General features: G+C 41.0%; 1 protein-coding gene across 2 annotated transcripts; it reads left to right on the plus strand.

Moving 5' to 3' along the window:
* The first annotated feature begins 1,579 nt into the window (after positions 1–1,579).
* On the plus strand, positions 1,580–21,439 carry PRDM1 (PR domain containing 1, with ZNF domain). 2 transcript variants are annotated; one of them, XM_004673738.2, is made up of 7 exons: positions 1,580–1,700; positions 3,229–3,477; positions 10,085–10,204; positions 13,188–13,440; positions 18,048–19,156; positions 19,613–19,741; positions 20,106–21,439. In XM_004673738.2, the coding sequence occupies exons 1-7, from the start codon at positions 1,659–1,661 to the stop codon at positions 20,676–20,678; spliced, it is 2,475 nt and encodes an 824-aa protein (XP_004673795.1). In that variant the 5' UTR covers positions 1,580–1,658; the 3' UTR covers positions 20,679–21,439. The 2 variants fall into 2 exon arrangements, with proteins under 2 accessions (XP_004673795.1, XP_012577972.1); XM_012722518.1 differs by lacking the exons at positions 1,580–1,700; positions 3,229–3,477; positions 10,085–10,204 and adding an exon at positions 12,067–12,115.
* Positions 21,440–24,083: the final 2,644 nt, after the last annotated feature.

A 24,083-nucleotide genomic window follows, 5' to 3' on the forward strand; every position in this document is an offset into this window, starting at 1 on the left:
TTCTGTACTACAGAGATTGTGGAAGGATTTTAGACACAAATATCATTTCCTGGCACATAATCTTTTGCCTCCCACTTAGCTCCCTCCAAAATACAAATTATAAAAAGTTTTTTTCTAGAAGAGAGAAAAGACATTTTTTAAGGATAAACAGACATATTTTTATGATTGAGTTGGACTTTTGTTTTGCTTTGTTTTGTTTGTTCCTGTAAACAAATACTCACATGTCCACTTCATTGTATGACTAAGTTGGTATCATTAGGTTGGACTGGGTGTGTGTACGTGGGTGTGTTGTGTGTGTGTGTGTAGGGACATGAGTGTATGTGCACACATGTATTTAAAATGTTAGAAACGATATTGTAGCCTCTGGTCGAAGGGGAGATGATTTTAAAAACGACCAGCTACATGAGGCAAGCAGGAAAAGTGGGGGACTTGTGTTTCTGGGATCTAAACAGTAATTGCAATGGGGTGCTTACTATAAATGGATCCTTTGCATCATTGTTTCTCCGAATTAGAGAATTCCTTGCTGAAGGCACAAGACCATTGAAGGAAGTAAAGCATCTGGTTTGTTTTGTAATGAGAAGCAGGAATGCAAGGTCCACGCTCTTAATAATAAACAAACAGGACATTGTATGCCATCATCACAGGATGTCCTTCCTTCAACAGAGGACTGACTGGGCTGGAGGAAGAGCCCGACAGGGCTCAGAATGAGCCCCACTAATTACTGCCTCCGTCTGTCTTCCACTTACAGTGATCAGTTCATCATTCCCTTTACACTTTGCTTACAGACTTCTTGGAAGTCTGGCTGTGGTTTTGGGGAAGAGAAGAAATTTTAATCTGTAGGATTATGGCTTTTTCCTATTTCCTTATTTACTAAATAGTTGAAAGAGGGAAGTGACTTCTGCCAAATGTGAAGGTACGTTAGCTGGAGAAAAGGACGCTTTTGAGTTGGGGGGTGGGGGTGGGGTGGGGAGGGGAAACATGTATTTCATCCACATACCTTAAGAGTTACACAGCTACACTGATTTATTTTAGATGCAAAACTAATCTGACTTGATCTTTTCGGGTAAATTTTGTGTATTCAGTAATTGGATTTGAGCTGAGAAACTACAAAAATTTGAGGTAATTTTAAGGTTTCCCTTCGTGTGAGGAATGAATGTCCCCTTATTAAGCCACAGCAAGTCTGGAGTATTTAGAAAACAATACAGCCCAAGTAAACGTTGAGGTTAAGTGCCTTCCAAGGGAAGAAAGACGATTCCAAGTAAATATTGGAATTCGCAAGCAAGAGAGGAAGCTCTGGGCGGCTCACGATGCGGGGGGAAAGCCCTGGGCTGAGCTCCGCGCCGCTCGGGACTGCAGGTGTGGCCACGCCCCCCTCTTAGGGCGGATGAATCAACGAATGGGAAATTTGCAGCAAAGGGAGGGGAAAGGAAAGGCCGCTCTGGTTAACACACACTGAAAGTGCTGCCGTGACACTCGGCCCTCCAGCGCTGCGGAGGGCAGAGCAGCTCGCAGCACCTGTCCGCCGCCGAGAGCCGGGACGCGGGCGCCCAGGCAGCCGCAGAAGAGCAGGGCCAGACAGCGGAGGTGCGCGTCAGTCAGCCCGCGAGGGACGCGGGAGGAAATGCGGACTGTGTAGACATGAGCGACACTTATCTCAGATGTTGGATATTTGCTTGGAAAAACGTGTGGGTACGACCTTGGTAAGGAACTTGAGCTTGTTTTTAATACTGAAATTGATCTGAAAAGTTTTTTTTTTTTTCTTTCGCTGAAGTAGTCTCAGTTGAAGACCAGAAATGCTTCTACTTTCAGGCACTTAGTATTGTCATTTGTAAGCCTTGTTCTTTATGAATCATTAACCCTTTCAGTTTTAGACATAATTGTCAGTTCATTGAAATTTCAGTAGTGGCTCCTGCCCACCCCGTGCTACTATTCCGGGTTAGCTTACTTTTAAAATTTTAGCTTTTATTTGGCATCATGACTGTGCATGTTGGAACATGTTTATTTAAATTCTAACTTGAGAAAAAGACAACTTCGCATTTAACTTTTTGAGAAAACATCGTATTTAGGGGAGAAACAGAAGAGTGTAAAAGCCACTTTGAAGGACTTCCCCTGTTTGGGTTGCATTCTAAGGACAATTCTTCACGGAAAAGATACCCAAGTTCCTTTTTTAAAAATAAAACATCTATATGGGAAAACATTGCAGAAGTTGTTTGCTTCTTTGCTCTTCGGAAGGCGCTTTTCTTGAGTGTGAGGCGGGTTTGCGGGAATATTCTTATCAGTGTACAGTTGGATGCAGAGCTTGTCCTCGGACTCTCTAAATTTGTTTTAACTTTAGTTACAGTAAACCGTAGCACATCAGTGACTTCTGGGAATTCGTACACTTTCAGATTTAAATGGAAAGTGCTATTTGTAGCTGAGGGCTCCAAAAGGAATTCTCTCCAGGGAATTCTATTGAACAGTTTTATGTTTTGTTTTGCTTTTTCAATTTGGCTCGAGATGCCCACAAGTCAACAGAAGCTGCAGGGAGTTCCCCCCGTGCCCCCCCCCCCAATTTTCCCTCCTCTTTTCCTGTGGCCCAAATGATTTCTGAAAAGCTGCAGCTCAGTGATGCTGGCAGGATGCAACCCTTTTCAGTCTTCCATGTGAGAGGATGAAAGAGAGCGCACAGCAGAGGGGGGGGGGCGCGGGTTGTTTTGAAAGTTGTTTTGCGTTGGGAGCTGGTGGGAAAGTTCAGTCTTCCCCATTTGGAAAAGGCAGGCTGGGTTCCGCTCCTGCACCACACGCGCTTTCCATTTTTAGCTTCATTCAGAGGCAGACAGAGCTCCTTCCTCTTCCTTTCCTTGTTTGTGACACTTTCTGAGGCAGCTTTTCCACAGCGCTGAGGGTCTGGCAGCCATGACCCCAGGCGCTCTGGGATATAGGACTGAGCGCCCACAGCATTTTTCTGCGGTGAGAGGTAAAGACTGGGATTGTTCGAAGGTGGTTCTCCACTCCAACCACCCCTCACACCCCCCCCCATGAAATTGCCACACTTTTTTTTTTTTAAGAGTAGCATTTAAAATCCCTGCTTCTTCAAGGCATTCTTCTTTATATGACTTTTTGGCTCTTACTCAACTGTACCAAGCACTCTGCATCTGCTTTTAAAGTCTTCAGACTACTGTATTAGTCATAGGTCTCCGAGGGAGCCACAGGACAATGGGGATTAAAGGCCTTTCCCTTCTCTTCCAGGCTGCCCCGAAGTATAGCTCCAGCGGTGTGAGGCTTGAAGGGTTGGCACAGGGGACCGAGGGGACCATGAAAATGGACATGGAGGACGCGGATATGACTCTGTGGACAGAAGCTGAGTTTGAAGAGAAATGTACATATATTGTAAATGACCATCCCTGCGATTCTGGTGCGGACGGAGGGACTTCACTTCAGGCGGAGGCATCTTTACCAAGGAATCTGCTTTTCAAATATAATGCCAACAGCAAAGAGGTAAGCCTCTGGTTTATTGCTGAAGAAGATTGGCACCTGACGCCAAATCTCCCCACTTGCCCTTGAGGTCTCCTCTATCTGTGAGAATCTGTAAGTGTCAGTAAATAATTGGTCTTTTTGACCCACTTTTTGACCCTCATTGATTTCACTTTTCCCTGAGTCTACCTTCCTTCTCATATCATTTAACTCTCAACTGTGTCATACTGATTAATAAACAGTTAAAATTTTTGGCACGTTGACTTGTCTTTGAAAAAACAAGTTGCAGCACAAGAAAGCCGCTGGTCACTCTGGACCCACTGATCCTGGTTCCCTGGCTCTATACTGACTGGCTTCTGAGAGGGAAAACTTTTTCTTAGGAAAAAAGTTGGTCATGTTCCTTTTGTCTTTTGGTCATTAGGTGGCTTTATTCTTTTTAACGAGCAAGCTTTATTAGCTGGGTTTCTAAAATTATTTTCAAAACCTTGACCTGTTTATGAATTGAAGTGATGGTATAAACTGAGCAGAGATTCATGTAAAAGTGTCCTCTGTCCCGATGACTTCAGAGCTAACCACTGTTTATCTGTGGCAGGTCTTTGCTCTGGCCGGACTGGCAGGCTGATTCCTTATGGGTCTCTGAAGTGGGTACACTCTTTGTTGTTTCAAAGGGGCTGAAAACCCAAACTTGCAGTGAGCAAAGGAATTGTGTTTACCCTTTTATATAACAATTATAGCTAGGTGTGATGTTTAGCTGTGAAATAACTTGCAGAACCACCTCTTGTTTTGAGCATTCAGCTACTGCAGTTGCTCCCACTGGTCTGCTACTGGACTCAGTGGAAGGGATCAGCCCTTCAGCGGACCTCACCACCACCACCATTAGCCACAGGCCATTGTCAGTTCTATTACTGCTTTTGAAAATAATGCAAAGGAATCCATAATTTGTAACTGGGATAAAATTCATGATAGCCATGTCATATCACTTTCTTCCTTCCCCAAGGGATAGCATTTGAAGGAGCCGGGAAGCCTGTTTGGGAAATACTTTGTCTCTTTCCTGTTTGTATGTCTGAGTTCAATGTTTTTAGTGAGGGGAAGACACAGCTGTCTAAAATTAAATAGAGCGACTCTACTTTGAGTTTGATTAATGCACAACCATTTTTCCCCCCCTGCTGGGAGAGTGAAGGTCTATTTTACAAAAAGCAAAATGTAAGTTGTAGTTGTACAAGAAAATTACCAAAAAACTAACCTCAGAGGTCAGCCTTAATTATTCTTCTTCCTGAAAGTAGCACTCTTCTCAATAGAAGGTCTCCTTTAATGTGTGACCCGTGGAACTGATGTAGGATTTTTTTTGGGTATTTAAGATTTGGCTGTGGCTTTAAAAGGTAATATATATTTTCCCCCTATCAGGTTTGCCCCAGTATTGGTCTGTTCCTAAGGTTTGTTTGTGCTATTGCCATGTCCAGCACATTAGGATGGAAATAAAGCTCTTCATGCTCTAGGTCATTTTGTCTTTTAATTCTGTAATGTTCTTATCTGTAGTCTAGCACTTAGCTCAAGTTTTTCGGTTTCCATCATTCTACTTCAAATAATGGCTAAATCAGGTAATGCCCTTAGATCATGTAGTTCAAAGTTCAGAAAGATAGTCCCGTACCCAAGATGTATATAGTTAGCACCAGAGCAAAGTTCTGACTTCCTTAACCACCAGTAGTGCTTCTTGATTATGCTACACTGGCCCCTCTTGGTGTCACTGTGGTTTTATTTATCATCTTAACATATTTCAGACCGATCCTTTATTTAGCTTGAGTGGGTTTATTTTCCCCTCTGAATGTAGAATTCTTTATTTCAGTATGTTAAACACCCAGAAAAGAGTTCAGTCCCTGTATTCCTAAAGAGGAAGTTCTTCCAAATTAATCTGGGAGATCTGGGTTTTGTTATTCTATTTCCCATGTTTTCTTGAACTGAAACACTTGCATAGAATAGTACATTTTCAGACTCTAACCAAAAAGTAACCAGGAAACCAACTGAAATGTAATAATACCCTAAGCTTACTCTAGAATTTTTTCTCTTTCTCCTTCCTATCTTTTTGAGCTTTGGGAAAGGACAGCTCCCTTAAGGTGATGAAAGAGGACTGTAGAATTAAGCCATTGAAGCTATGATAGCTGCAAACTAGTTCTACAATAAAATCCTCTAAGATTGGTGAAATGTTTACATTATCATTATTCAGTTAGTCCTTTCAGCCCCATGATCTGTAGAAATAGGGGAAAAAAAGCCTTTCTACGAGTAGTTTTTATCTGACTGATTGATCTTGCCCGTCTTTAAATGTTTTCATTTAAGTAGCAGAAGATGTTACATTATGTACTGTTGTGCTGACATACTGGGGATTTTTTTCTAACAATACCATTTTTCACTATGAATTTGTGCTATGTGTCAGCACCTTTTTTGGGGGGGTTTAAAAACAAAACATACAAACCATTCTAATCTTGACCCTCATTTTTTTTATAAGGCTTAGAATTGTTCCTCACCTTTAACAAAGCAGTTCTTACTTCCTATTTCCAGAACTTAAACCAAATATAGACTTACTATTCAAAACTTTTAAACATTTTTAACTGATGAGCTATTCTTTTAAGGGGATTTTCCCCTTGTCCTGAAATAATCATCTATGAATATTTAAATACAGAGAGATCAATTTAAGCATCTATATTTTAGAAGCAGTAGTCTATGCTGAGATTGTTTATACTTAACTGTGACTCTGTGAATCTGACCTCCCAAAGTTGTGTGGTGATAAACATCAGGCCAGTGATGGGACTCAACTGGGTGTCCATTCTGATTGAAGTCCATTATTAACTCAAGTCATCTGTAAAAAGTATCTCATCATAACATGCAATTCCCTCATCTCCATACTGCCTTTTATTTAACAGACAGCATCCTGAGGTATTACTGTGCTTCCTTTAATATAAAGATAATTAAGGAGGAAACCTTCCAAAAACATCTCTATTCACCCCACCCCTTTAAAAAAAAAAAAATGAATTACAGGCTGAAGTCTTTGTCCACTACAGAGTTCTAGTCATCTCAGTGTAAATGTTTCCTTATATTCAAAATAGAAATTCAATCCAATGAGTCATATTTATGGGGTCGGATTCAGGGAGGGGGAGAGATAGTAATTAAAATGATCGTAATGCCACTTGGCATGAAGATGCGCATAACACGTTTAGACAGTGATATTTTTGCTTAAAGCCCACTGCTATGTGTATATATTTGTTCTCAAAAGGAAGAGTTTGCTTTTAAAAAGGTGCAACAAAAAAACTTAGTCTCCCAGACTTTTCTTTCGTCACCCCACTTAAACCCTCCTAAATTGTGACGTCTTTTGTCTGGATGCCATGAGTGTCACACTGTGTTCTATAACTAAGGCCACTGGTAGGGGCCAGTCCTACACCTCACACAGAATAGAAAAACTCCTGGTAGGGGGAGGAAGTGGTGAGACCAGTGTCCTGTTGCCTCTTGCTGGCGTCAGGTATGGAAGGCACGTGCAGCCTGTCCCCAGCACTATTTCTTTAGGACCCTGGTCAGTTCCAGTGACTTTTCCTTCCTGAGTTAGGTGAACATGATCTAAATTAGTTTTTTCTCACACTGAAAAATTCTGGGCACATGTCAGATTATTCTGTATAACATGCTTATTCCAAGGATTGAGTGTTGTTGGTAAGATGCATATTTGGATCTTTGCAGGGTGAGGGGGAGAACTCTGACTCATTCTTCTACTTCACATTAGAAATGACTGACCCTGGTTCTTATCCTTGCCCCTACCCAATCTGCAGCTACCTGGCTGAGCACTGTAATCTTAGAGTTGTAGTTCTTATGTCTTCTTTGAATAGTACCTGAGACATGGATTAGAGTGCTGGACTGAGAATGAGTACAGATGTCATATGAGCCACACGATTCTGCCAACCTTGAAATTGTATGATTTTGTCAATCCATATAAGTAAGTTTATCTGTACCCTGTAGCTCTGTGCATAGTAAAATCTTAAAATATTTGGGTTCTGTTCCATTTATGAAGATGATCTAATATTGAGACTCTTCTATTTGGGATTTTTGAGAATTTTTAAAGACCCACCATGGATTCTCCTCTTTCATTGCTCTGATGACATCTTAACCTACTGAATTGCTTTTTGTAAGGTATTTTATGGCAAGAATGATTTCCAGTATTTCTTTATAGCATCCCCATTCACTGGCCTATAGTATTGGATGACTTATGTCCTTCCCATATATCTTTGTAGGAACTATTCCAATTGACTTCTTTTTGGTCATGAGAAAATGCTATTTTCTCATATTTTATTTTTATTTTCTCGTATTTTTAAATGTGAGATTGACAGCTGAAAATCCAGAGGCCCATTGGCTAAAAGAATGGCAATTCAGAAGAAAAACTCTGACCTCAATGCAATGCTACTTGTTGATAATCAAGCTCTGACTCCTAAGACACTGTCTGCAAGAGACTATAATTTAAAACAAAGTTGATGAACCAGTTGAGTACCTTTCTTAAAATTACTGCTTTAAAGTGGATATGTTGAAAATATCAGCTGCTAATTATTGGCTCACCAACAAATGACATTATTTGTTTTTCCTGCCTGTAATTTTAATATTAGGAATGATCACTCAAATATGAATGCCAAATGATTTGCATGTCATACAAGTCAATTCTGTGAATTTTTAAAATTAATTAGGTTTAATTTACCTTAAACAAAGCACCTCTGAAAAAGTAAGTATATATAAGCTTTAATGCATATTTTTATCTCGAGACCTGAAATATTCCTGTCCCCAGTAGTTATACTGCCAACAAATACCAATAACCATGAACTGCTATTGAAAGGGCAGATAGATGTAAATGAAGGCAGAGGAGGTGGATGAAAAGAACATCTGCTTTTTTCAGCTCTCTGCCAGAAATTCATAAAGAACCAAAAATAACACTCTGGCTCACCAACCTTGTTTCAACTTGTGTTAGGTGTAGGAAATTCTTTTTTTCTCTCTTTCCAGTCTGGGTATGTGCCATTGAGTTGTGTACGGAGTTTGAATAGTTGTGTTGTTGTTTTTGTTTTTTTTTTCCAATTCATTGGCTGATAAGAAATGCACATGAGAAAGACTAGTCAGTTAAATGTAGCTATGCTTATTCCATATCCACTTAAACAGAGGTTTAATTCTCGATGAGATTTAATGAGACATCAGTGTGTATCATAATCAAAATTTTAGATTCCAAGGTGAACAATTATTGATTAACATATCTCGGTTTACCGATTCAGGTACGCGATTACACAGGAACCACTAAGAAAAATAAACACTGGAATAAATATTATCTCTTACCTCTTGATCCATTTCAATAAAAAGTATTCAATAAGTAATTTGTGGGCTGTTTTGGGCAAGAAGAAAATTAAAATAGCAAAGTGAGGATATGAAAATAAAAACAGAACTATAGTGCCAAGTGTTGTAAAGGACTACTTACTTACAGAGGAGTATTTTGAATGATGATAAATTGCTTCCTGATTCATAGCTAATTTTTTTTTTCTACACACACAGCCCCCTGCCCCCTTCTTGAAATTTACAATCGAGGAACTTATTAGTTAACATGTTACTTTAGCAAGGCCCTACAATATCAAAATGTGTGTTAAATCCAGCCTAAGGTCTTCTCATCAAATCTTAGAACCCACAGCTTTCCTTAGTATAATTTCATTTCAAAGGAAGACTCTTGTCTACTGATGAATAAAAGATACCTGAGAAGAACAGCTACTTGAATGATCTTTCTTTCATTAAAGAGAAGTTACAACCTTTTTTTTGGGGGGGGGGGCAGGGTGGAGTGGGGAAAACTCATCTGAAAAGAAAAAATATATAATGTGCTAGATTTTGGCTCCTTGGGCCTTTGTGAAACAACCAAAGAACATTATTTTGGTTTTTGAGGTTAAAACTATTTTATTCCCCTTAAATACATGGTGTTTATGGTTTAAGAGAGAAGGAGAAATAGGAAACTCAGAGCAGACTGCAATAGTCTATAGTCCTCACTATCTAATTCTGCAGTATCTGATACTCATTCTAAGACAATGATTACCCTCTCTGTTCTGAAAATAAAGGAATGCTCAGTCACTGAGGAATAATCCATTAGACTGTTTTTTTAAAAAGATTTATTTATTTATGCATACAGAACTGGGGTACAAGCCAGAGGTTCAGGGCTGGCGAGAGGATTGACCAGAGACAGAGTGGGGAGCAAAACAGGCTGACTGACTAAGAACACTGCTGAGGGGAGCAGTGGGCGGGTCAGGAGCGGAGGCATGTGGGTCACCTTTGGGGCAGGATCGAACTCGTGCTAAAGTGGATTTAGCTTCTCAGTGCTGTTTTTTAAGCCGCTGCACCACCAGGGAGGGCCCCGTTAGACTATTTTATGCTCAATTGTTTATGACAACAGAGTTTAAAAAGATATAGTCTTCACTTAAGTTAAAGCTTCTCTCTGATTATGTTAGGCACTGCTAATGCCTGTTCTTAATATCATAATTTTGTTATTACTGGTTTTTATTATCACTCAACAATTCAGTTTATTGAAATTAAGTGATTAATATTTTACCATTAAATAATTGTTTCGTATTTTTATCCACTTTAGGTTATTGGAGTAGTGAGTAAAGAATACATACCAAAGGGAACACGTTTTGGACCTCTAGTAGGCGAAATCTATACCAACGATACAGTTCCCAAGAACGCCAGCAGGAAATACTTCTGGCGGGTAAGTAAGAAAAAATTTCCAGATTCATTAAGAATAGGAATAAAAATGGAGCTAGAAGTGCCAGGTCACTTCCTTTTTTCAACCTGTATACTGGACTCACCACAGGCATTCAGGATCCCCATGGCCATATACAGGGAATTCTGGGCAAATGTGGTAAAACTGGCTAATTGACCCTGGGGACATGGTCTGTCAGTGGTTAGTGATGGAGATATGAACTGTGCATCTTAATTTTTGCAATTCATTAGCCCCTTTGTGATGAAAGGAAACAGTTTGCTGCTTGCTTCAAGGTTAGGTTCATTTGCATTTCTCTACTAGGAAGTAGTAATGAGTCATTAAGCTTTACATTTTACCCCTTCTTGATTTCTTGCTGAGTTAACTTTAATTGAATGGAAAGAGGAATATTCATAAATGAATTATCTTGAAAAGACATTAAGGAGGGATGGTGGAACGTGTCCTAGGGGAATGGAGATGGACCCATAGGGCTTGTCCTGTTAGAATATGTCTGTGTTGTAAAAGTATTAGATTTGATAATATGTAGATTATTCCCATAAGAGAAATGCTTACAGTTGCGTGAGACAAAACTTGAATTACAATTACTCTGGCCACTTTTTCCTGGAATGCTTATATCTTTTAAACAAGTATTTTTATAAAAATCTATTTCAGAATCACCAGAAACTGTTCCCCAGGTAGGAGTATGTTCTATGCTTTTAGAAATTTAACCTACTGTTTTTCCAGGCAAAAGAGAGCACCAAAAGTTGTATGTTCCAAACTTTTAATAAGTTACTCCTTTGAAATATGTTCACTACGTGACTATAATTGGCAAAATATGAGCATATTTATCTTTATTGCCAGTAAAGTCTTCTTAGAAGCAAGAAGTGTGTAATTTTTGAAGTCAGAAGTCTAAATTAAGACAATACAGGATGAACTCCTTAATGTCTCTTCATTTTGGAAAAAAGGCAAGAAGAGCTCCCCATTACTCACCCAGCACCCTGGTTCACTAAATAAAGATTCACTCTAACTGAAATGCTTTCTTTGGGAGGATTTATTTGAATCAGTCTTTCATGTGCAAAGGATATTGTAGGAGATAACTTCCCACATGTTGTTAAAAGCATCCTGATTTTGCTGGCAGGAATATGAACATCTGTTGTGAGGAAAGAAAAAGTTTCATGCAAATTACACAGTCAAAGAAGAGAAGGGATGTTCAAGTTGAGAAACCAGTGACATTTCTTGTAACTGTATTATGAGTCAGCACGTTTTTAATCTTCTTGATAATGTATGGAAATGTAAAGAGGTGATAGGGAGCAGTGTTCACTTGACATATGCATTATTTTATTTTCTTGTGGGTGTGTGTATGTGTGTGTGTGTGTGTGTGTGTGTGTGTGTGTGACTTCATGGCATCGACATTTCTGTTTTTAAATGAGGATACAGTAAATTGTAGTCCGTGGAAGGCTGACTGGAATCAGCATACCCATAGCTTTAGAAAGCAGTTTCCGCCCAGCGAAGAGTGCAAGAGCGATGGAACCCCATGTTCCTGGAAGTTTGCACATCAGAGTAAACAAACTTGAAAACCCCTCTTGATAGCAGAATTCACCCAGCCTTGTTCCATTTTCTCTTAACAAAACACACCGCAAAAGCTCTCACAAGCTGCTTTGATGAAGCCACATGTATTTCCCCCTTCACAATTTACAGGAAGTTACTCTTAAAAGAAAGTGATTCTGGTGTTTACTGCCTGTATTAAAGGGACAGAGTTCCTTTTTGTCTTGATAAGCTTTGAGTAAAACACAAACGATTGATAGGCTGACATCGTCAGTAGTGACTAAGAACAAAGCCAATAACCTGCTGTCCATTTAGAGCAGAATTTCTGCTACCAGCAGTGCCCCGACTCGGAGACTACAAGTTGCAGATTACCAGGTATTGATTATATATATTTCTTACGTCTGAGGGAAAGGTAGTGCTTCTTAACAAGAGGGGGAAAGAGGTACTTTCTCTGGAAGGATAAGGAGTTGGTTTATCAGGTAGTTTCAGTAAGAATACTTTTAACCATGTGGCGGGAATGCATCTGTTCACCAGAAGTAGTATTATTGGGCAAAACTTGAATTCTTCAAAGTTTGCCTTGCCTTTAAAAGAACAACATTGTTTCTTCCTGGTCTTTTTCCAAAAACACATGCCTGTAGTTCTATGAGTGGTGTCTCAGCTAACCTCCCAGATAAGCGGGCTCCCTCTCCCCTCTTTGGCTTGAAAGAATAGAGCAAGGCTGAACATGTTTATCAAGAGGAAAAGTGACTTCTCAGTAGACTGTCAAATCCTGGCTTCTGTCCCAGTGTTCACTTTGTTATGGCAGGTGAGGTTCACCTTTGCCCCACCCAGTGTTTCCACAAGAAGGCAAGGTTCCAAGTATTCATATGATCAAGTGTTACTTTAGGACTTGGAGAGTTGGGGGTGGAGGATGTTTGCATAGTTTAAGCCTTGGGCGGGGGTGTAGGAAATGGCAAGTACAGAGGCCATAGAAAAGTTGAGAGACTCAGTTTGACGCATTCAGTTGACTTAGTCTTCTACCCAGTGACTCAAAGCATTAAAAGTCAGCAGAATCAGAACTGAAGTCAGTAGCATCGCCCATTGGCTGTTCACTGCCGTGGCAAAGTCACAGACTGGTGGTTTAGTCCATCTGAGGCGGCGCCTGCAATGAAATTTTGTGTTTCACTCTGTTATTTTTCCCCTCCGAATGTGAAAAGACCATAAGATTGAAATGGAAAAGGTAAAACTGAAAGAGTGTGCCGTATTGTTGCCACCATTATTTTTGCTGATTCACAATTATTCTGGCTAAACCAATTCCTTTTTCTAATTAGGCATTAAGAGACCCAAAATCACACACAGTACTTGCTGTGTTTCTTCCCAGAGGTTTGGGGGTATGGGGGGGCGGGGAGCTTTCCATTGCTTTGGGGCTGACTTTCTTTGACGTGTCTCTGGCTTCTCTTTTGGGCAGATCTATTCCAGAGGGGAACTTCACCACTTCATCGATGGCTTTAATGAGGAGAAAAGCAACTGGATGCGATACGTGAATCCTGCACACTCTGCCCGGGAGCAAAACCTGGCTGCGTGTCAGAACGGGATGAACATCTACTTCTACACCATTAAGCCCATCCCTGCCAACCAGGAGCTTCTTGTGTGGTATTGTCGGGACTTTGCAGAAAGGCTTCACTACCCTTATCCCGGAGAGCTGACAATGATGAATCTCAGTAAGTGGATTACGGAACAAAAAAAAATTAAAAATGCCAGTAATGTCAGTTCTGCCCCCCATAAGCTAATAGCATGTTGTTTAATTATATGGCTTCATCTGTTGGGCCTAGTAGGTGGCTTCAACAAGGGGCTAGGAAAAGGGAAACGGTGCTTTTTAGCTCCGAGTCCCTGTTACGAAACTTGATGATTTTTAAAATATTAAGATCTACTTTGATGTATAATTCAGAAAGTTACAGGAAAAAATCTATGTCTAATTCTAATCTATCCTAAAGGGGACAGAAAAGAGGTATGACAGGAATTGGCCCTGACAAGGAATTGCCAAGTATGCAAGGAATAGCCCCTTGTTTGTGGTAATTTATCAATGCTAGAATGTCTGTTGGCATATTAGAGATACATATTTGGTTAAGATATGTCTGATGTGGAACATTAACAGATTAGTCTAGAAAAACTCACAGTTACAATTTTTAAATGTTATTCTAAGTGGAGTATACTTCGAAAGATTTTAGATCTTAGCTTCCTTCTTTATGGTAAAAACCCATGTATCTGATCTGCTGATCAGTATTACGGTAGCCACCTATCACTTAAATCTTCAGATTCTCAGTTCCTTATGTTTATAAGCTTTTACTTTTTTATTTATTTTGTCATGACCTTTCTGCAAAGGGGTGTTGTATTTTAGTCATTCTCAGGTGATTTCAGTGAATGATTTAAGAATTACTGACAACATTCTAAGCAGACTATGATGGTATGTTCTTCCTTAGGCTGCTAAGTTTCAAGTAGATTTGTAAATGAGTTCCTTTGGGTTTAAAAGTGTCAACATCTGAATTCTAAAAGCTTTGTAACTTTTTGTTTTACTATCATTTCAAACTTGAGAAATTGCAATAGGACAAAGAATTACCAGATACCGGATTTATTCATAGTTGACAGGCTAGCCCATTAACTTTAACTGAATATTTCATTTGTTTTAGTTCATCTTTTTACCTTTGAGACATTTGGAAGGAGAATTACTGCTAACATAAATTGAATTTTGACTTAAACTTAGGACTAGTTAGCAAAATCAGCTACGTTTACTGGTAAGGTATAATCCAACTCTTAACTATTTGATACTTGTCTCACTCTCTAGTTTGTTTACTCATAGTTGAACTTCCAATAATCTCAAAACTGGATTTGTAGTGTTCTGAATATCTGGTGCTGTAAAAACTTGAGGACTTCCTCCATAGGATCACATTTTAAGATTTGTGTTTATGTTCCTTAACACATCCACACACACACACACACAGTGTATGTACCCTGGAGCTTCAAAAAGAAGTCTTAGAATGTTTAGAAACAAACTGACTTTCAGCATGACAAGTGGGTATAGCAGGCCAGAGGTAGTACCAAGTCCCTCATCTCTTCAGAACTCCTAAGTGTGTCTGTCAGATCCCCTGTGCCTGGCATCCTGGAAGCCATTTAGCTATTTCCACATGTGTATGTGCCAGGCCCAGGACTCAGGACCTAGTGGTAAAAGGTAATTTACATTCCATCAGGGCAACTCGGGCAAAGATGAGCTAATCTTCCTAACTTTCTCAGCATAGCAAGTCACTTCCTCCTGAGGGTCTCCTACATTCCTAGAGCTTACCCCCATTCATACATTGAGGGAAAGTCTAAAAAAAAAAAAAACAACCAGTAATCCCCAGTGACTTAGCACCAGTCATGAAGAGCCCTTTTCATTACTTGCCTCTCCCTTTGCCAATCAAAGAAAGATTTCAGTCACTAAATAGAGACAGCACGATGTTATAAAATTTAAATGCTTATTCTTTTTATTCACAGCAGCTTTCATTTTACCATGAAATGCTTTTCCCCTTCAAATACTCCTTTTTATTGTCGCCAAATAAAGGGTGGTTTACCACTTTTAGGTACCCTTTCATTGTCCAACATAGATAAAAAATGAGAGTTAACAATGACCGGTGATATAAGTCAAGACTGCTGCAGATTGTGAAACCAGTTGTCTTAGGTGTGGTAGCTGATGATTGACACTCTGATCAGGAAAATTTCCACTGTTTCATCAGTCCTAGTAGGGAGCTGGTGTCTTCAAATGAGTTGTATTGGGTTTCCATGCTTAAGCACAACAGAGGTCTCTGCCAGAATCTCAAGGAAGGGTTTTCGGTGGTAGTGATGGTTTACTGGTAGAGTTTTGAGAAGAGACTCGAAGCAAACAGAGGGAAAGAAATACGTAGCTAGAAAAGCACCAATTGGCATTTAAACACACACACACAGAGAAAAGGAATAAGAACTATAGAATTTGACTCCTACCCCTCCCAAGGATTTTGGTATTTTTTTTCTATCTATCTAACTAACCCATCTAGAAAACAGTTGACCAAATTATAGACTTCTAAATGTTAATCTGCTTTCTCAGTTTCAGTTGAAAACAGACTTTGTTTTGCCTACTGCAGAACTTCTAGGTTCTTTCTTGTAGTCTTGGGGGTTCTTATTATAGATCGAAAATGTGAGTCGGCATAATTAAGCCATTCAGAGCCTTCAGAAGCAGTTCACTCTTGAAATGACTCTGTCTGCCGCCTACAGCCATTTAAGATTTAAGAACAAAAACAGATCTTGATTTTCTTTTTCATGTTAACTCAAGCTGCTGCTGAGTGGGAGAGTCAGAAATGACACCAGTTCCACTGATTACTCAGCTGCTGAAGGATGATTTTTAAAAATGTACCTTCGTATAGACTCCAATTTCCACCCTAGAACATCTTGTGGTGGGGGGGGGGGGCGGAGACAGAGGGCTGACAGTTCCCTCTAGAAAAGCTTTGAAAAGAGAGATAAATGTATTATTATGAAGACAGATAACTTTTATTGTGGATTACTCTATGCCAAGAAGCCACTGGAAAAATTATGAAACATAGATAATTTGCCACATAAAAATGACAGAAAGTTATGACAGTGAATCCTCTGTTTTCATTTTGTTTGGTGGCATTTTTTAAAAATGTGAATCCATGTGGGTGTCTCCACATCATTCTTTCTCACCTCCATAAAATTTCTTCCTGTAGCTGTAAGATGCCTTGCCTATCAGTTTTCCTACTTAGTTGTGCCTCTTCCTTTACCATTTCAGCTTTAAAAAACAAAAGTGACAATTTGAACTTCCTGCCTGCTGGGCCTCATTGAAAGACTGATATTGACCTGATAAGGGGATATTTATTTTGGTTTCGTGGCTTCAGAAATCCCGCTCCCTCAACAAGCTTTCCATCACTACCCCCATCAGCGTCTTCCCTGATAGTGCGTTGCTGTGTTTATTCTGGAGCTGCTGGCTCACCCGGGAATAGCTGATAACAGCTAGAAAGAGATAACATTCTCTGAGGGGCTCTCACACTGGAATCAAATCCCTCAAGCCTGTCAGCCTAGAGAATGGATTTGAAGAGTTCAGAATCTAGAGTTCCATGGAGTTCATTTCTAGACCAATCACGTATCAAGCCTGTAGTTCTTAGTAAATCAAATGGGGACTTTTTTTTTTTTTTAAACAATGATGACTGATAGTGTTACAGAAATTCCAGCATATTCCTTTGAATCTTCCTCTCCGAATGCCAAGTGCGGTCAGCCTCCCAAAGCTGCTTTACTCAGGCTCTCAGCTGTTCCTGTCAGTTGAGATCAGTTACATGGCTGGGAGTGATCACCTCCAATAACCAGAATTCCAGCTAAGCAACAGTTTTTCCTTTTGATTTCCAAGGAAGGCTGAGCAGGAAGGTTTGACTTACCCTGCTCTAACTGGTGTTTTCCTGAAGGCATCATTTGTTCCGTGTGTTGGGAGAGCTAGGCTTGGCAGAGTCTGGAGAAAAGGCAACTGTCCCCTCCTTGCTGCTATTCCTGAATAATATGCCATCTTTGGGAGCAAATGCTTTCATCTCAGCTGCTTGTTTTCTTTGGTGCTCTTAGTAATTGAACTGGCTGGGGAAGTGCCTGTTGTGGTTTGGCAGAGGTGGCTAGTGATTCCAGGGATAGCCTTGCTGGGAGCCTGGTTGGGCCAGACAAAAAGCCTTGGTGAAATTCTTGTGTTGTCAGCAAATCAACGAGAAGGGGTGGCATCCTCCTTGCTTGCCTGCCCACTTGTCACAGGCAGGTTAAACAGGGTTGTTGTATTTTTTTTTTCTCTTTTATCAAGTTCATATTAAACACGAATCAAGGTGAAAAATGATGACTATTTATTACTTGAAGTGAGTCTTAATCTTTCACATCAAGTTCACAGAGTGTGCTGATTTCCTTTAGGTACTGTGAACATCGGAATGAGTTTCATTAACCCGTGACACTCCCACCACAGTGTTTTTCCACCCCATTTTTAATGGAAGCTCTTCTGTTCTAGCTTGAACAGCACTTTTCTATCACAAGGTTTTTACTAATGGAAACTAAGTAATCAAATGGTGCTGCTGCAGTTGTCCCTGCTTTGCTGAGAAGGAAATGGAGCTATGTTTTTGAGTGAGTGGCCCAGAGCCTTCTAGACTGAGAGGAGGGTGAGAAGCCAGGTGTCTCTGACCCGAGGCCAGCTGTGTTCAGGTTCTCACAAGGAGAGAGCAACTGTCACAATTTCACTTCAGTTCTCTAAACCCCTCTGAGTAATCACCTTTCTTTATTTCAGCACAAACGCAGAGCAATCCAAAGCAGCAGAGCACTGAGAAAAACGAGCTTTGTCCAAAGACTGTCCCAAAGAGAGAGTACAGCGTGAAAGAAATCCTGAAGTTGGACTCCAATCCTTCCAAAGGAAAGGACTTGTACCGTTCGAACATTTCACCTATCACTTCAGAAAAAGACATGGATGACTTCAGAAAAAATGGGAGCCCCGAAATGCCCTTCTACCCCCGGGTTGTTTACCCCATCCGGGCCCCACTACCGGAAGACTTCTTGAAAGCTTCCCTGGCCTATGGGATGGAGAGGCCGACTTACATGACTCACTCCCCCATTCCATCCTCGACAACACCAAGCCCCTCAGCAAGAAGCAGCCCAGACCAAAGCCTCAAAAGCTCCAGCCCTCACAGCAGCCCAGGGAACACGGTGTCACCTCTGGCTCCTAGCTCTCAAGAACACCGGGACTCTTACACCTACTTGAACGGGCCCTATGGCACCGAAGGTTTGGGCTCTTACCCCAGCTATGCGCCTCCTCACCACCTCCCCCCAGCCTTCATTCCCTCCTACAATGCGCACTACCCCAAGTTCCTTCTGCCCCCCTATGGCATGAACTGTAATGGCCTTAGCTCCATGGGCAACATCAATGGCATCAACAACTTTGGCCTCTTCCCAAGGCTGTACCCCGTGTACAGTAACCTCCTGGGTGGGGGCAACCTGCCTCACCCCATGCTCAATCCAGCCTCTCTCCCGAGCTCCCTGCCCTCCGAGGGAGCCCGGAGGTTGCTTCAGCCTGAACATCCCAGAGAGGTGCTTGTCCCCGCACCCCATAGTGCCTTCTCTCTCACTGGGGCTGCAGCTAGCATGAAGGACAAGGTGTGCAGCCCCACGAGTGGGTCCCCGACTGCGGGCACAGCCGCCACGTCAGAACACGTGGTGCAACCCAAAGCTACCTCAGCAGCGATGGCAGCCCCCAACAGCGATGAAGCCATGAATCTCATTAAAAACAAAAGGAACATGACTGGTTACAAGACACTCCCCTACCCCCTGAAGAAGCAGAATGGCAAGATTAAATATGAATGCAATGTTTGCTCCAAGACTTTTGGCCAGCTCTCGAATCTCAAGGTAGGTCAGACAAGAGTGGGGTCTGCTCATCCACCAGTGCCTGAGCCTACAAGCGCTTCCACCTGTCTGTAGTTAACTGGCTTTCTTGGGTTGTAAATCTCACTTTCCATGGTGTGAGACCCGAGCCAGGAATAAGTAGTCTGTGAGGGTTTGAGTTTGCTTTTGCCACCCCAGGCTGTGTGGCTTTGGACAAATTACTTACCCTCTCCTGCATTTCTTCTGATTGGTAAAAACATGGGGTTTGGGCAAGATAATCAGTTTCAAGTCCCTGCTAGCCTGTGATTTTTGTCCCTTTAGCTCAAACAAAACAAGTGTTCTGGAAACACTGGCACTTCATTTGTTCTGTTGAAGACCGTCTTTGAAAGGTGTCTGTATCATAAATGTCTGGGCTCTTTGAACAGAAATGTTAATTCTTCCACGACTGAGAGCAGAACTAACCCTTACGGCTTCTTCCAGGTCCACCTCAGAGTGCACAGTGGAGAACGGCCTTTCAAATGTCAGACTTGCAACAAGGGCTTCACTCAGCTCGCCCACCTGCAGAAACACTACCTGGTACACACAGGAGAAAAGCCACATGAATGCCAGGTGGGCAGTATTTTCTGGGTAGAACTTTGCACCTTTGGAGAAAAATGCCTTCCCATGTCATTCAGCCCAGGGTTTAAGCCAACACAAGAATTCTGTTCTGCCATGGGCTGGCAGCTGTGCCTGCTGATGAGCTGATGACACAGCCAGCCTCCAGTGGGTGGAAAATGGCAGGGGAAATAAACACCACCTCGTGTGCAATGTGCCGTCGCCCTGTTTGCTTAATGCCACACTGTAGGTGCCACAGGGAGGCTTCTTGCCTCCCTCCCAGGTTGCTGGGCGTCACTTGGTAAGCTTGCCCCTCCCGTTGGCAACTCTTAATCTTCTGGTCTTCCCCTCTCCCTTCTCTGCCCTCTCTGTGCTGTAGGTTTGCCACAAGCGATTTAGCAGCACCAGCAATCTCAAGACCCACCTGCGACTCCACTCTGGAGAGAAGCCTTACCAGTGCAAGGTGTGCCCTGCCAAGTTCACCCAGTTTGTGCACCTGAAACTCCACAAGCGCCTACATACCCGAGAACGGCCCCACAAGTGCGCCCATTGCCACAAGAGCTACATCCATCTCTGCAGCCTCAAGGTCCACCTGAAGGGGAACTGCCCCGTGGCTCCGTCCACCGGGCTGCCTTTGGAGGACCTGACCCGGATCAATGAGGAAATCGAGAAGTTTGACATCAGCGACAACGCTGACCGGTTGGAGGACATGGAGGACAACCTTGATGTGACCTCTGTGGTGGAGAAGGAAATTCTGGCTGTGGTCAGAAAAGAGAAAGAAGAAACTGGCCTGAAAGTGTCTTTGCAAAGAAACATGGGGAATGGACTCCTCTCAGGGTGTAGCCTTTATGAGTCATCAGACCCGTCCCTCATCAAGTTGCCTCACAGCAACCCACTACCTCTGGTACCTGTAAAGGTCAAACAAGAAACAGTCGAACCGATGGATCCTTAAGATTTTCAGAAAACAAAGTGTTTTGTTTCTTAACTTACGACTTGGCAAGGCCCGGGGCCTGCAGCAGTTGTTTGTACATACTTCCCGTGCTGCAGAGATCTGCCAGCAAATGGCTTCCCCTCACCTCTCTGGAATGAAAGAAGGAACTCCAAAGTTACTGAAATCTCAGGGCATAAATATGACAAAGACAATATATATATACATATTATATATACTTATTTACACCCCATCTATATATTTGAACCTGTGTATTTTGAATATTTGTGTGAATATGTTTGCATAGCCTTTCCTTTACTAAGACTATTGCCTAGTCATAATTATTTTTTCAATGGTAATCCTTCATAATTTATTATACAATTTATCATTCAAAAAGCAATAATTAAAAAAGTTTACAATGACTGGAAAAATTTCTTCTAATTTGAATTTAAATGTTATATTTGTTTTGTAGCCATTCTTTATAGATAATTTCTGCACATCTGTCTCAGTACCAAAAACTTAACTAAGATTTAGTGAGCAAATATATTACTTAAGTCGACCTCCCTCTATAATAAGGTTTTGAAAATGAGGTTTTGATATTGCCAAAGTCGGACAGTTGATGTGTTAATTCATAGGATCTATCGTTATCACTTGGACAGCATTGTATGGCTTAGGGGTATGTGTGCAGAATTACCCAATAATAACTTCTTTAGGAGATAAGAGAAATCTTGTCTGTTGCTGTAGATAGTTCAGATTTCCCCCCCAGCCACCAGCTTACCAGAGAGGAGGTAAGACTTTGCCACCCTGTCTCCTCCGAAAAGCAGGGTCACCCACAAAAGGAACATGACTTTTGTTTCCCAGTGTATTATCTGAAAATGTGAAGAAGACAAAATGCCATGTTGAAAACCACTGCGAAACGTTCCCTAAGCATAGGTGGTTTTGTGTGTGTGTGTGAGGATTGGGGGCTTGAGTTTGGGTGATGTTTTTGTTGTTGGTTTTGTTGTTGTTGTTGTTTGTCAAAATTGCACAAACATGGTGCTCTACCAGGAAGGATTTGAGGTAGATTAAGGCTCAGGCCATACTTTAAAAACAGAAAATCTGAATAACGGGTATTCTCATTGTCTTAGGGTTAAAACGGGTAATGAACATTCCTATCCCCAACACATCAATTGTATTTTTTTCTGTAGAATTCAGATTTTCCTCAGTATTTGTGTTTTTACATTTTATGGTTAATTTAAAGATGAATGGGCATTGCAAAGTTTGTTCAACAACAATTACCTCATTGAGTGTGTCCAGTAGTGCAGGAAATGATGTTTTATCTAGTGATTTGCTACTTTAGAGGAGAAAGTAAGTATGCTTCAGAAAGATAGAAATGTGCCATTCTATCTTTTCTTCTGCCAAGCCCAAAAATGACATGTAGGCATTCAAAGTGTAGCAAAGAATGATGTATATTTATAAATCTATTTATACCACTATACCATGTATATATATAATATATTTATAACCACTTAGATTGTGAGCCAAACCATGTAAGGAACCTAATTTTCCTAAGGCAAAAGAAAAATAAATCAAACCCTTTCTGAGACTATGTTTAACGAAGCTTGCTGACCTCACAATCACATTGGTGAGCTGGGGCACCCTTTTGCTGATATAACAGACCCTGAAATCTTGGTGGACACTGTAACAACCAGGGAGAAAAGAGATACATTGTCTTTTTACCATTGAGAACAAGCGAAAATGATTATTTTTGTTTTGTCACAGTATGACTTGGTCACACCCAAGTCACAGAAATAATCCCACTATTGCTCCTGTGACCACCATTAACGGCTCTCTCTTCCTCTCCCTTGTAAGTAAATGATATATCACTAATCGATCTGGATTAAATGCTCACCATTTTGTTCATGGCAGCTAATGTCAGAAACCTGCAGAAAAGAACAACAAATTTAGGATAATCTAGGGAAACCCTAGAGCCTTACTGATCTGTACCTGTAAGCAGCAAAACTGACCATTTTCTAATATACGGGTGTTTGATAAATAAACAAGACCCTTAACTATAGCAAATTAAAGCATCACATTCTGACACTGACACCGTGTACTTTTCTGTTCCCAGCCACTTATTTTTTTCTTTAATGCTCTCTGATAGTTGAAATTTTTACAGAGATCTGCGCAGTGGCTTGAGTCTTTGCTTCTCTGTACTGTCTGACTTTCCATCTTAGGCCTCTTACATGTGAATTTTGAGCCCACAATCAACAGTGGTTTTATTTTTTTTTCCTTCTACTCAAAAGTTAAAACTGACCAAAGTTACTGGCTTTTTACTTTGCTAGAACAACCAACTATCTTATGTTTACGTACTGGTTTACATTGTTATTTATGTGCAAATTTTCAAAATGTAAATTAAATATAAATGTTCATGCTTTACCAATACTTGTCTAATGTCTTGAGTGAAGAGCCAAAGAACTACATCTTAACCACAGGGTAAGGGTGGGCCCAGAACAAATGGAAAACGTGACACAGTGCCCTTCTCTCCCTTCAGCCCTTCCCTGTATGCAGCTATGACTCTGGTTCCCTGACCCTTCACCCCCTTTGGGAACTAGTGAACAACTTAACTGTGTTGATCTGTTGCTTCTTGCCTAACTCATCAGTATAAGATCTTTAATAAGCTCCAACAGCATCTGTATGAAAAGCATTTCAAGCGTTAGGCAGTAAGTCGGGGAAGATTTTTTTTTTGCTTTTGTTCGACTTTTGTTTATTTGGTGAATATGGGTGAATATTTGTTAAGGATCAATTCCAGAAATGCCTGTGGGGAGGGGGGTGTGTGCATGTACACATGCCTGTGTGTCTGTCCAGCCCCCTTATGGGTGAAGCCCCTGAGGAGCTGAATTGAGGAGCACTGTCCACTGGTGACATCATGTTCACTGTATTAGTACTGAGCATGCTACATGGGAAAAATACCTTAATGCATTGTCTCCGGCCTTACATCCCATACTACTTTTTCCCCTTCCCATTTTATCAGAGGAAGTAGATTTGTTACTTGTACATTTAAATGAAATTTGATAAAGTTTTTGTTTCACCTTGGCATGTGAAACCCATGGAGGTGGTATGACCAGGCCATTCCAATGAGGTGGGAACAGTCTACATACATGCTTATCCATTGATCTAGAAACTTTAAAATGTATAGGCACAAGTAAATTTGAGTCTCCCTAGGTAGTTAAGAATGGGTGTGGATAGTGGTGCCCTCAGTGAACAAAATCTAAAAGTCCATTGCAATGGCTTTCATGCTTGCCATCTCATCCACTATCAAGTCCATAGTTCTATGCCCACATTAGCTGCAGGTTAGGAAATATTTGGACACTTAACAACTGCCTGATTTTTTTTTTAAGTTTCTTCTTTATATTCACTTAAACATCTGTGCCAAAAATTTGAAACATT

The sequence above is a fragment of the Condylura cristata genome, unplaced genomic scaffold (assembly GCF_000260355.1).
Source record: "Condylura cristata isolate star-nosed mole 26May11 unplaced genomic scaffold, ConCri1.0 scaffold00001, whole genome shotgun sequence".
In the NCBI taxonomy this organism is placed as follows: domain Eukaryota; kingdom Metazoa; phylum Chordata; class Mammalia; order Eulipotyphla; family Talpidae; genus Condylura; species Condylura cristata.